We start from the raw sequence: 13,375 nt of genomic DNA, 5'->3' as shown, positions 1-13,375 counted from the left end.
CACACAGACACACACAGTGGGCATGAGACCCTTGGCCTGCAGTTGATCAGCTCTGCTTGTCTCTTTGAGATGGCGTTTCTCGGTGGTGTTCACGGACACTCACCTCACCTTCACGCTGGCACCCAACCGTGTTTTTCTAACCTTTGGTGTGTTTATGACTCACCCCTGAGCCGAGATGTGTGTGGTTCATTTGTTTCACTCCCCTTGTTTTCACTGGCCTCCAGCCCCGCTGTTATTCATAGGCACCCTAATCACCAGCGGGGAATATGCTTTATAATCACAGACCACATGTTCTCAGAGAGTGGGGGGAGGATGGTCTCTCGGGAAGAATTAAATAAATAAATATATAAATAACTTTTTAAAAATGTCTCCGTATTTGGTATCCACACATCTGTTTTCATTGAATGTTATGGAACAATGTTCAAATCAATTACATACATTCTTACACATGCACCGGCCAAGATATTTTCGGCTGCCGTCGAGTTAACGCACATCAAACATCAGTTCTGCTCTGATTCTGATGAACACCCGATACGTCTGCTGCACCTGAACGGATGGTGAGATCCATTCCTCCACGCCTGCAGTGTTTGTAATTAGTTAAAGCTGTGTGACGCACAGCCGGAGGAAAAGTCTGATTCTTTGACTCATAGGGGAATGACAGAGCATTTTAAAGGCACTAATCATATTGTGGCAGAACATCTACTAACGTAACAGTGAGAAAATCTCAAAATGAGGTGGAAGATAAACCAATGACATGATTCTTTTGCTTTGACAGCTGCTAAAACATCATCAAATCAGGCCCACTGAGTGCTTCTACTAAAATACACAAAAGTGTCCAGTAATCCGATCTGTTGTTGTGGAAGCAGTTATGCTTTAGAAATAACAAAACCTATTATTAAAATGTTTATTTTAATTTCGGGTTGATTTTTTCCACAAAATAGTGAAATCTGTGGCCCCTTGCTTTGTAGCATTACTACCATTATCCAAACCGACAGGTGGCGCTAGAGTGTGGCGGCACTCTTAACTATCCGTGAAGAAAACACATAAGCGAGTTACACACGTGTAGAATAGAAACATGGGCAAAAGAAGGCGAGGAAATCAAGACATTACAAGTTTAACTAAGAAACAGAAGAAACATCTAAAAGAATTTGGAGAGCAGCACCCTTTTCACGATAAGTAAGTATAGCGATGTGTGTATTTTTAGAACAAAAGCAGTATATGTTAGCATACATTGGGAGCTTGAAGTAGCAAGTACTAACACTCTTAATATGATTTCGTGTTTTAGTGTTGTTGATAGACCGGAGAAGACTCAGATTTTGCGTTTGGTAAGTAATTATAGAGTAATATTCTTTATTTAGCCATGACTTATGTTTTAGAAGAATTGATCGGGCAGCTCCAGCAACCTCCTTCTGATTACAGTCAATAAATCAAGTGATTTAATGCATGGACAGCACTATTAAAATTACACATAGGACTATGACAAGCAGGGTGGAAAATGTGTTTGGGTAGATCTGATAACAGAAGTTACCCCTGGTTTACTCTTAATAGTTTGCTGCTCAGGTAGAAGTTTTGTTCTTTATGTTTTGTTTCAAAGCATCATAATAAACGTATTTTAATGCACCTGAACAGCCTGACTGTCCAAAACACCCAGAACCTGACAGTGAGGAAGACAGTGATGAAGAGCAGCAGTCTGCTTATCAGAAACTACTGTCCACCATGATCCAAGGTGCTGATGACAACAGTGAAGATGAAGAAAGTGATGATGAGGATGACGGAGAGGAAGTTGAAGGTAAGCTCTTTTACAGTCCCATAGTTTCTACTTTTCAATATCAGTTGCAGTGCTGAGCTCTAATTATTTTTTTCTCAATTAGGAGAGAGTGAAGAAGAAGAAGAGGAGGCGGAGGAGGAAGGTGATGTTGCCGAGGAAGATTTAGAAGAGGCTGGCGAAACACCTGATAATTCACCAAATAAAGAGCACCCTGAAAAGACAAATGGAGATATAGAAGAGAACGAAGAGGGAGAGTTTACAGATAAGAAGAATGAAGCTGCGTTCTGTCTGGAGACCAACCTGCCTGTGGAAGGAGAGGAAAACATGGGAGAGCAGGAGGAGGAAGGTAAGACATTGCCGTGATTTATCTTTCCATCTCTGAAAGCTAAAATGATTTACATTTGCTTGCAATTTACTGTTTTGCAAACTCTTAAGTGTAATACTCAAGCTTGACAAGATTGATTTCCTTTAGAAGCAACTTGAAAACCTAGGCCCAGGTTTTCAAACCTCTGACTCTCTGGTTGTTGTAGACATGTTTGTGAAGCACCAGGAGGCTGAACTGAGTGAAGAGGAAGTGGGACGAATCTTACAAGGATCAAAAATCAAGACTCAGGTTAAGGTATGTAAGTTGTAAGATATTTTTTATGTTTTTGTAAGAAGTCTCTTATGCTCACTAAGTCTACATTTATTTGATCAAAAATACAGTAATATTTTGAATTACGAATATGATTTAAAAGAACAATTTAATGTCATTTAATTAGCTGTAATTTAATTTATTGAATAACTGTAAATTTTATTATTATAGGGATAACATGCTGATTTGGTGTTCAAGAAACATTATTTTTTTTTTAACAATGTTGAAAACAGTTGTACTGCTAAATACTTTTTTTTTTTTTTCTTTTTTTTTTACTGATACTTTTTCAGGATTCTTTGATTCATAGAATGTTCAAAAGAACAGCATTTATTTGCAATAGAAGTCTTTTGTAACATTATTAATGTCTTACTGCCACTTTTGATAAATTTATCGCATCCTTTCTGAATAAAAGTCTTTCTAAATAAATAAATAAAATAATAGTAATAATAAAAATCTTACTGACCACAAAATGTGTGAAATTTTACTAGTTCACTTCTTCACTCTCCAGTGGCCAAAGCTGGGCACGCTGCAGTGCGCGTGTCCACTGGAACGTTTCCCAGCAGTGGGGCAGCTCTATTCTGCCCCTCTTCCAACCATCCACAAAACCCTGGAGGCAAATTGGTTCTTGTTAAACAAGTCCTTTGCACCTAAAGGAGGCACTGTGACAGATGTCACAGACCTACAGAAGGAATTGCTTGGGCTCATGGGTGTGTCAACAAGATTTAAATAATTTTTAACACCAGACATCCTAATTTTTAAAAGCATAATTTTTATACTTTGCTATGCCTTTTTTTTCAGTATCCTCATCTCCCATGTTTTTTTTGTTTTGTTTTTTGCAGGTACTTACAGGGATGTGCATTTTGCAAACAGCTCCCCCTTGAGGGAAGCCAAGGAAGTGCGGAGTGCGTACTGTCTTCATGTGCTAAACCATGTGTTAAAGGCAAACACTCGTGTGCTTAGAAATAATGCCAAGTTGAAGGAAACTAAAGATGTGAATGAGGAGTTTCGGGACCAGGGCATTACTAGACCAAAGGTGCAGATTCATACCACAGCAGTGTTGTTTGTTTTTTTTAACTGCATTGTTTAGTTTTTCATCAGTTTCTTCTATACTGGATGTTAAATGTAAATATGTTATAAAATCATTTTAAATGTAATTAATTGTCATGTGCTCTCTTGATTACAACATGAATAAAAGTGCTTTAAATTAGCCAACCACATTCCTATAATGAACTCTCCCTGTTTTAGGTTTTGATTCTGGTGCCGTTCAGAGATGGAGTGCTGCGAGTGGTCCAGACCTTCATAACACTTTTAGAGCCCAAAGGCAAGATAATGGATGTCAGTAACAAGAAGAGGTTTAAGGAAGAGTATGGAGAGGAGCCAGGTGAAAGTCCGCCCAAATTGCACAGACCTGATGACTACCATGCTGTCTTTTCTGGGAATATAGATGACCATTTCAGGATAGGTACGATGAAGTTTTTCCCCTTAACTGAAAATCGTAATAATCTTATAATATGTGATGCACGTTAATGTTTAAATGTTAAAACACTTAAAGCTCTCTCTGCATATTGGGTTAGGGTTAAGACAATAATAATGGATTGTTTCAAGCCCTTTAGTTCTTCTAGTGACAGAGAAATTATACAACCTGATACCTCAGTTTCACCTATTTAATTGACCTTTTATTGTGCCTCATTTCTGTTTTTCTTTCTCTATGGGGTAGGTGTGTCTATCATGAAACGTAGTATGCGTCTCTATTCTCCGTTTTACTCTTCTGACATCATCATTGCATCTCCACTGGGTCTGCGCACAGTTCTGGGTGCCGACAGTGAGAAAAAGAGAGACTTTGACTTCCTGTCTTCCATCGAACTTCTGATTGTGGACCAGGCAGATGTGTTCCTCATGCAGAACTGGGAACACTTGCTGGTGGGTTTCAGTTGTCCATAAGTTCTTTTACAACACTTTCGTTTCCATGTTTGCATTTTAGATTTTACATTTAATAGCGCAGTAATTTGATAATTGTGTTCTGTTTGTAATAAATTATAATGTAGTTATATTTTAGTCTTTCTCTGTTTAAATATGTATAAATGGCTGTTTTCCTTTGTGTTGCAGCATGTGTTGACGCATTTGAATCTGCAGCCGCTGGATTCTCATGGTGTTGATTTCTCTCGTGTGCGCATATGGAACCTGAACAACTGGGCAGCACATTACAGACAGACGCTGGTGTTCAGTGCCATACAAGAACCTCAGATCACCAACATCCTTACCAAGCACTGCCACAACTACAGGGGCCAGGTACACAATCAGACACCCTGAGAATTGTTAAAATTATGGAGTATTTGTATTTTGGGGGGTAATTGTAATCTGATTGGATCTGGTCTTAGGGGAGTGTTTTATGGTCATCATTGAACTCCTACAGTATTATGTTTAATTAAACACATTGACAATATAAACCTATTAAAATGTATGTTTAACTAAATATGTTTACACTAGTGTTCAAAAGTTTTGGGTCAGTTGCTGTCAAAGAAGCAGTTTATTTATTTTATTGTATATTTTTAAAAATTAATATTTCATGTTTGTTTCAGTGGTCTTGATTCAAAATAGTAGGCTACAGTACTCATACAATACAGCAATTTATAGAAATTCTATGACTTATGAATACTGTGTGTATTGGAAGTATGGAAATAATTCCTTGATCACATACAAAATTAGAATCGAATCTGTGACTGAGTTTCCAATTTCTTTATTTTAGGGCTTTCAAAACGATTAATCACATCCGAAATAAAAGTTTGTGTTTAATATATATATATATATATATATATGAAGAGTTCATTTGCAAAAAAACGATACTATAACCGATAACTTTTTTTGTTTTTCAGAAATCACGGTTTTTTTTTTGTATTGCGCATTCCAAGTAATATCAATCAAACTGCAGTTGGGTTGTTTTGATTAAGTAATAACAACAAACAAATACAGGTAATTTACAAAATTAAAGTGAATTGAAAGTATGTTTTTCAATCAAACTGCATTTGGGTTGTTTTGATTAAGTAATAATAACTTAAACAAATACAGGTAATTTACAAAATTAAAAAAAAAAAGTTAATTGAAATTGTTTTTTTTTTTTTACATGTTAAAAGTTTGTTTTATAGCAAAAGCAGGTAACTCCAACAGTCGTTTTATGGCAAAAGCAGATAACTCCACATTTCATGTTTTAGAGTTAAAAAAAAACACTCTTTTAATCTTTGTAATTTCCTCAGATGACAATGTAGATGCCTGACAAACGTTGTGATCATAAACTGTATGGATGTGATTACACGGAGCTTTTCCCTCACCGTTGTAACGCGCTGCTTTTGCAAGCTTCCGTGAAAACGTTTCCGCTTTTATTTTCGTTTTTCGCCTTGAAGAAGATATCACAGGTTCATCATGTTTGTCGAAATGATCCATCCTCGATCACTTTTAGTCAGCTTTGATGAAACTCCTCTCAGCTTGCACGTCTTTTCAAAGTGAAAGTAGCCTTGTCACCTTACCGGAATACAGCGCGCTGATTCGCTAAAATTGACTTATCGGCTTCTGTTCAAAAACAACCAGGGTGCTTGTCGGCTTCCGCAGTAAAACGTGAACTCGCGATGCCTTAAAAAGTGGACAAAACCGGCTTTTTTGACAAAACGTGTTTAGGGTTCAGATCGCGCTATATGTGGAGAATAATGCACGGCAATGAGCTATTTTTTTTTTGAAGTGGCGTTTATCGGTTTTTGCAAATGAACTCTTCATATATATTATTTATTTATTTTAAAGAAATTAATACTTGTATTCAGTAAGAATGCATTAAGTTGATCAAAAGTCACATAACCCTAAAAAATGTATCACGTTTTCCACAAGAATAAAAATTCACTTTTAAAATTCTGTTTAACACAGAAATTAATTACACGGACACCAACATTTTGAAGGTAGTTTAAATATACATATACTATTGTTCTTCTTTCTCTCAGGTGTGCAGTAAAACTATTCCAAAGGTGGGCTCAATCTGTCAGGTACTCGTGCAGCTGCCACATGTATTCCAGATGTTCCAGTCTGACAGCTTCATGGACCAGGATGCCAGGTAGAGATGCCTGCTGTTTTTCATTCTGAGCACTAGAGGGCAGCAGTATTAAGTCTGCACAGAGGAGCCTCTGAGAGAAAATATTGTTACAACTATGAAATAATTTAAGTAACTGATACATTTTAGAGTGATGTTTTACTGAAACTCATATTGGAAAGTGCACAAGCAGTTGTGAGTAACATGCTACCATTGTTTGTGGACTGAAAGCTATGACTACTGCATTTCCATGACTACTGCATTTACAAAATACACAGATCATATTCAGATGACTGCACACTTTCAACCTATAATGTTTGAGTTGTTTGCAAATATTTAGACTACATTATCCTTTAGGTTCCAGTTCTTTGTGGAAAAGATCCTGCCCCAGTACAGAGACTCAGTCATGTCCCACACTTTCATCTATGTGCCATCATATTTTGATTTTGTTCGTCTGCGAAACTACCTGAAGAAGGAAGACATCAGTTTCGCTAGTGTGAGCGAGTACTCACAGAGATCAGAGGTGTCTCGAGCACGACATTTCTTCCAGAAAGGAGAAAAACAGTTTATGCTCTTCTCTGAGAGATTCCACTTCTACAAGAGGTATATGTTTTGTACACGTATTATCATTTGCGTACTTCATATACCGTTCAAAAGTTTGGGTTCAGTTGGTTTTTTTTAAGGAATTAATACTTTAGTTCAGCAAGGATGCATTAAAGGTATAGTTCACCCAAAAATGAACTCATTTTGTTCCAAACCTGTACGAGTTTCTTTCTTATGTTAAACATAAAAAGATATTTTGAAGAATGCTGGTAATCACAGTTGATGGTCCACATTGACATCCGTAGTATTCTCTACAATTGGGACCGACAACTGTTTGGTTCTTCAAAATTCTTCCAAATATCTTTTGTGTTCAACATATGAAAGAAACTTATACAGGGTTGGAACAACATGATCAACTGATCAGAAGTAACAGTAAAGACATTTATAATGTTGCAACAACAAAAAAAACTTAGTAATGGCTGTTAAAAATTCAGCTTTGCCATCACATGAATAAATAACATTTTACAATATATTAAAACTGAAAACAGTTATTATAAATTGTAAAAAAAAAAAATCTGATGAGCAGAAAAGACTTTTCAAAAGAATCAAAAAAATCTATAGTTTTCAACAGTACTATAGAACCCATTAAAAAAATAATACAGGCCAATGACACCAATATTTAAAACAAACAAAAAAATACTATTAATTTCCTTGGGGAAAAAGACATTTTTTAATTGAGCAAACAAATATTATTTGAAAAAATTTAAATTATATTAAATTTTTGTTCATTTTATTTTACGTTACAATTTTTACATGTTATTAATTCTCTTTTCTCTTAGATATACTATCAAGGGGATCCATAACCTGATCTTCTACGGGTTGCCCATGTACCCTCACTTCTACAGTGAAGTTTGTAATATGCTTCAGGCTGGTGTCAGAGAGGGTGGTGGTTCTGTCAGCTTCACCTGCACGGCCCTGTACTCCCGATATGACATGCACCGTCTGGCTGGCATCACCGGGGCCAACCGCGCCGCTCAGATGCTGCAGTCCAAAAAAACAGTGCACCTTTTCATCACAGGGGAGGAGAAAAACACATGAAAGGGGTACTGTGAAAATCGAATGTGACATTTTCAACCTCTCAGACAAAGAAAGTATTTCCCTTCAATTAAAATTTAGTCATTTGCCTGAATGTAATGTTGTTCTCATGTCTTTGTTTTTTTTTAATATAAAGTCTTCTTTCGCTGTATTCACAGCCCAGATCTTTGGCTCCAATGTGTTTTTTTTTATTACTTTCAAAAGGGTTCAATAATAAGAGAAATTCTGACCAGTTGAAGTGTCACCTGTCTTGTCAGAAAAGTGTTACATTGTCACTGTGACTTTGACATTGATAATATACATTTGTTTTGTACATTTGTAAATTGTAGTTTATTGAAAGTTGTTGTAAATTGCGTTGAGCAGCTAATGCTAATATGCACTCTCCAAGAGATCTTAGGATTAAATCTCCTTTAAAGTTGATGCTAAAATATGGCAAAAGTCATCATTAAAATAGTTAAAACAGTTATACCAAATATCACAAAAATACACCGAGAGCTGCAGTTAAGCTCATTTTGAAAGTGAAATAGATGAATTTGGTGTAGTAATTTCAGAATCACTGCTTTTTATTGTGGCTTGTTAAATGACATGAGCAAGAGTTCACCTCTAATGATCATGCTGGAAACGACTGTGATTCATCTAATTACCTCCCAATGTGACGGTTCTGTATGAAGTGGAACGTTTTATAATTTGGTTTTAAAGTCACATTGTCTCTCAAGCTCCCCAGTGATCAGATGCGCTCTTTTTTTCTTTTGCTTTCTTTTCTTTGCTCGGTTTCTCTGACAGTTGGAAAATGGAGCAGCTGTTTCACACACACTCTCTCTTTCACAGATGTGCACTCTGTCTCTCTGGAGCTGGCACACATATACACTCACGTCATAAATAATGAAAGAAATGAGTGTCAGTTGTTTGGTTAAGGCCAGCATCTGACTATATCAAACAAAACCATTGATCCATCCAACAAATCTCCTCCCAGTTTTTTTCCCTGAACACACAATCCTGCTGAGCTGCCTTTTGAATTCTCTCTAAAACTCCATTGGGATTCATCTGCTGACCTCTGAATGCTCACACAGTGATGCCACAAAACAATATTCCTGCTGAGCTTGCATATTAGTATCATCTGTATCATTATAGTGCTCCAAAACTAAGGAAATGTATCTAAATAAACTCTCATATGTATTGTTGGATGGATTTGAGGAAGTGCTCTGTGCAGCTGTTTCATTGAGTAGTATGTTATGAAATATTAAACAGTAGAGCTGGTGTTTTTGGTCCTTTAGCTGAGGCAGTGTATTGCTGCGAAAGTGCAAGAGACGGTAATGTTTGCAAGTGTGACGTGTGCGTGCCTACCTCTGCATCTGAGCCCCATGGCATTTTCTTCTGTATTATTGTGTTTTTGGGCTTGTTCAAGTATGTTTCAGCTTTTTAAAATATAAAAATATAATATAAAAAATCTAAAATATATCTTGCAGGAGATGATCTTCACTCTAAAAAATGCTGGGTTAAAAAAGGGACAAACCCAGGGGTTGGGTTCAAAACAACCCAATAGCTGGGTCAAAACAACCCAATAGCTGGGTTTGTCCCTGTATAACCCAGCGCTGGGTTATATTTAACCCAGCATTTTTTAGAGTGTTGTAATCAAATTAGAAAAGCAGTCTTTATAATTGTATTCCTAGTCATGGTGCAGTTTCAGTCACATTTTTAATCTTAATGTTAACTGAATATTTTGCATCTGTAATTTCAATCAGGCTTGTTTGTGTGGGAAGGAATAGATGACCTATGAAAACAGACAGACCTGACCAGTGAAGGTGACCTTTCTCTCAATTACACGTTTGTTCTCCATTTATGTGAAACACTCCATCGCTCTTTCTCCTGTGTGTCCAGCCTCTCGTGTTTATTGGAGTGTGGGTAGTCTGTTGCCTTGGAAACCCCTCTGTGCTCCCGTCATGACTCTAGTGTGTGTGTGTGTGTGTGTGTGTGTGTGTTGGGAGAGAGTGAGAGCTGGTAGCAGGTATCAGGAGCACCTTTTCTTTTCACCTGTACTTGCACTGGGGCCTTTAATCACATGTTGCATTCTGCATTATACAACAGTTTTCAATGGCCAAACGGCATTTGAAGAACACTGATGTAACAATGCAGCATCAGATGTTTCTTCACTTTTTGTGTCACTAATCTTCTCTGTGCTTGGATGTTCCAGGCCAGTGTTGTTATTAACTAGAATTAAAACTATTAAAATATTTTTGTTAATTGAAATAAAGCTGAAATATATCAATATTAGTTGAAAAAAACTAAATAAGTACTTAAATTACTAACATTAAAACTAAAATAAAATAAAGATAAATAGAAATATAAAAAAAACTAATAAAAATTATGAAAGCATATTACTAAAACTAAAATGGATACTGGTAAGAAGTAAATTCTAAATATTAATAAGTACTATAATGGTATCTAAATAAAATTAAAATAACACTCTTCCAGACAGATTTTCAGTCCGTACGTTAGTTATGAGTATTTCTAAGTGACTTTTTCCAACTAAGCTAATCAGTATTAATAATATACTATTTTGAGCTGTCTTGATGGTATTTAAGATCAGGTGGTGTTTACAGCTCCTGGGTAAATTGATAGTCACGTAAGGTTTTCTCCGTAAGAAAGCTTTCCAAAGTGAAGCTGTCTGGTTGGGGAGAAACTGACAATTCTGTCTTCTGATAGGTTATCGTTTTCCCAGAAGAACTCAAGCAGCTTGTCTCACAGACAGAAACAGACATGGTTAGGAGGCACATCCCTTGCTGGATTACAAGCAGATTCTGTGCCCAGAAAAGCAAAGATCAGATTGTTCTTACACTCAAAACTTACATAGAAGGTTGAGAACATCCATGCAAGTTCATTTTAAGACACTTTAAGATGCTTCACCTCATCTCTGTAGAAGAGAAGACCAAAGAGTTGTATTGATTTGTCTGAGGACAGATCAGTCTTCCTCTTAATCTCTTCCTGGAACTGAAAGGGTTAATGGATGTCTGAGTGTTTCTATGACAACACAGATGAGACTGATGATCACAACCATTTGGAAGAGGCTCTCAATTCAGAATCCAAAAATAACCACACACAAAACAAGCCTAAAGAGATGGCAAGGGAGGAAGAGGAGGTCAATTATTGATAGAGAAAATTCTGCCCAGACATCCAAACCACCCCAGTCAGATAACCTCTGCACACCGACTCCAACTCAGATGCAAGTTTCATACTAAAATAGACCATGATGGTTATCTGCATACAGCTTGGCATTTACTTACAGATGCATTAAAAGTTTCTCTCTAAAAGTTGTGCAAAATTTTAAATAATTACCAGCCTTGGACAAATACTGCCTGGTTTGCTAAATTTACCCTTATAAAATGTGTTTTTATTTACAAATAAATACATATTCTTTATTTTTGTGGAGAAAGTGGGTGAGGTCAGCAAAGCAAATGACCTCTAGACGGGACTCAAACTCCTATCGCTGCAAGCACAGTTACGTTATATGTTGGCAAAATACAATAAATAAATAATCAGGCCTTCATATGGGTTCTTTAGATGAGATTATAATACTTAAATATAAAAATAGCAACTAAAAGTGATCATAATGCCAGATGAAATATAGCTAATTTAAATTTGGATCATTTTGTAAAAATGTTTTACATAACTATGTATTTTAAGGTTAAGAGTGATTCATATACTGGGTTCTTTCTTTCATGTGTTTGTTTGAGCATTTGTTCAAAATAATGGCAAGAAGTTAGAGTCTAAAGTGCTTGTTTCCATTGATTTTGTGTGTTGGGATCATTGTCCTTTTTTGTAGTTGGCTGGTGGAGCATGTCCTTGCATTTGCTCTGTCAATTATTAACAATCATATAGAGAATAAATAGAGAGAGAGATGTGAGCAGTCAAACCCCATTATTTCAATTTACACCCAGAGAGGAAGAGGGATCAGAATTATTTAGTCATTTTTAATTGTCAGTGACATTTCTGTGATGTTATGGCTTTGGGAAGTGGGGTAGATGACCTCATACACATCATTAAACCTCAGTCCCCGGTTCCAGTTAACACTGAAAATGTTTTTGTTTCTATTTTAGGCAGGTATTGAATGCGAAATGAAAAGAAAAGACTGATGAGGTCCATTGAGCAGATACAAAGAGGATGGGAAATGATAGAATCGATGGAGATAGAGAGAGACTGATGGGAGACTGTTATTTCTAGCATGATGGCACATGCTTGTGTTTTTAACCAGAACAATGGGTGCATGGCAACAGCGGGTAACCATGGTGACTTTTAAGGTAGCCGAATGGGATTATGATAACATTGCCAATACTGTCAGGTTTACATCTGATGAAGCCCTTATTGGTATTTCAGACACACTCCATTTTTTCTTTGACACTCTGAAAAGACAAAGCTGATTTCCCAAATGTGTTTCTCTCGCTCTCCTTTTCATCGTTTCTCCTGTAAGTGCTCTGAATGGCTTCCGGTACTTACAGAAATCTAATGACATCCCAGTTGACATGCAGGAAATGCACAAGCACTTCTCTCAGAACAGAGTAAGACATAGAGATCCCAGTTTACAACAAATAATGCAATCATCAGTGTAGAGCACTGTCTCATAAATTGGACACGGTTATAATCATATAATCAGATTAAAAAAAAAAAGCAAAATATGAATTTAGCTTGATAATATCTCTGAATTACGTACATTGACATACAGGCTGTTTAGAGAGTATGGGAAGCGGTGTATTTAATTGCTTTTGAATGCAGATGCTTTCTAAAGGTCACTGTCATTAGGCAGAATGACTGCTGTTTGGTTATGAATTTTTTAAAAGCCCAGGAGAGCTGGTAGAAATTTAGGATCAAAACGATCACTGCTAATATTTGTTGCAATTCATATATGATCTTTGCTTAAAGCAGAATGAGTCTTAAAATCCTAACTAAACGGTGATTAAAAATGTAAGAAAATATGGAATAACACTACATTATCCCTCTTAATACATAGCTGCCTACCAAACAATCATTATGTAAAATTCATTTTTTAATCAGAATCAAATATTACAAAGAGTTGTATAATAATGTTATAGTCAGTATGATATTTCTGATATTTGCTGTACAGTTTAACCAAGGAACCACCAAAATGTCAAAATTGTATATAATTGTTTTTGGTCTGTCCAATTTTGAATGTCACAAGGACCCAGAATTACCTAATATATTTATTGTATTGTTCGTGGAATGTTGTATGCAGGCCCGGCGCCAGGGGCTTTGC

General features: G+C 36.4%; 2 protein-coding genes across 2 annotated transcripts in view; both read left to right on the top strand.

The window, feature by feature from the left end:
- Nucleotides 1-974: 974 nt before the first annotated feature.
- LOC107668835 (digestive organ expansion factor-like) lies at nt 975-8,266 on the top strand. Its single transcript, XM_016460845.1, has 13 exons — nt 975-1,176; nt 1,286-1,325; nt 1,630-1,789; nt 1,872-2,114; nt 2,299-2,387; nt 2,911-3,109; nt 3,242-3,435; nt 3,648-3,864; nt 4,120-4,322; nt 4,509-4,691; nt 6,386-6,495; nt 6,829-7,074; nt 7,854-8,266. The coding sequence occupies exons 1-13, from the start codon at nt 1,076-1,078 to the stop codon at nt 8,110-8,112; spliced, it is 2,244 nt and encodes a 747-aa protein (XP_016316331.1). The 5' UTR covers nt 975-1,075; the 3' UTR covers nt 8,113-8,266.
- Nucleotides 8,267-12,626: 4,360 nt separating this feature from the next.
- LOC107668771 (synaptotagmin-14-like) overlaps nt 12,627-13,375 on the top strand; it is a 60,744-nt gene continuing 59,995 nt past the window's right edge. The window contains exon 1 of the mRNA XM_016460752.1: nt 12,627-12,662. Coding sequence (XP_016316238.1) covers nt 12,627-12,662 — 36 coding nt within the window. The remainder of the gene's footprint in view (nt 12,663-13,375) is intronic.

The sequence above is a fragment of the Sinocyclocheilus anshuiensis genome, unplaced genomic scaffold (genome assembly GCF_001515605.1).
Source record: "Sinocyclocheilus anshuiensis isolate Anshui unplaced genomic scaffold, SAMN03320099.WGS_v1.1 scaffold72, whole genome shotgun sequence".
NCBI lineage: Eukaryota > Metazoa > Chordata > Actinopteri > Cypriniformes > Cyprinidae > Sinocyclocheilus > Sinocyclocheilus anshuiensis.
This window is presented reverse-complemented; position numbering and strand designations above follow the sequence as displayed.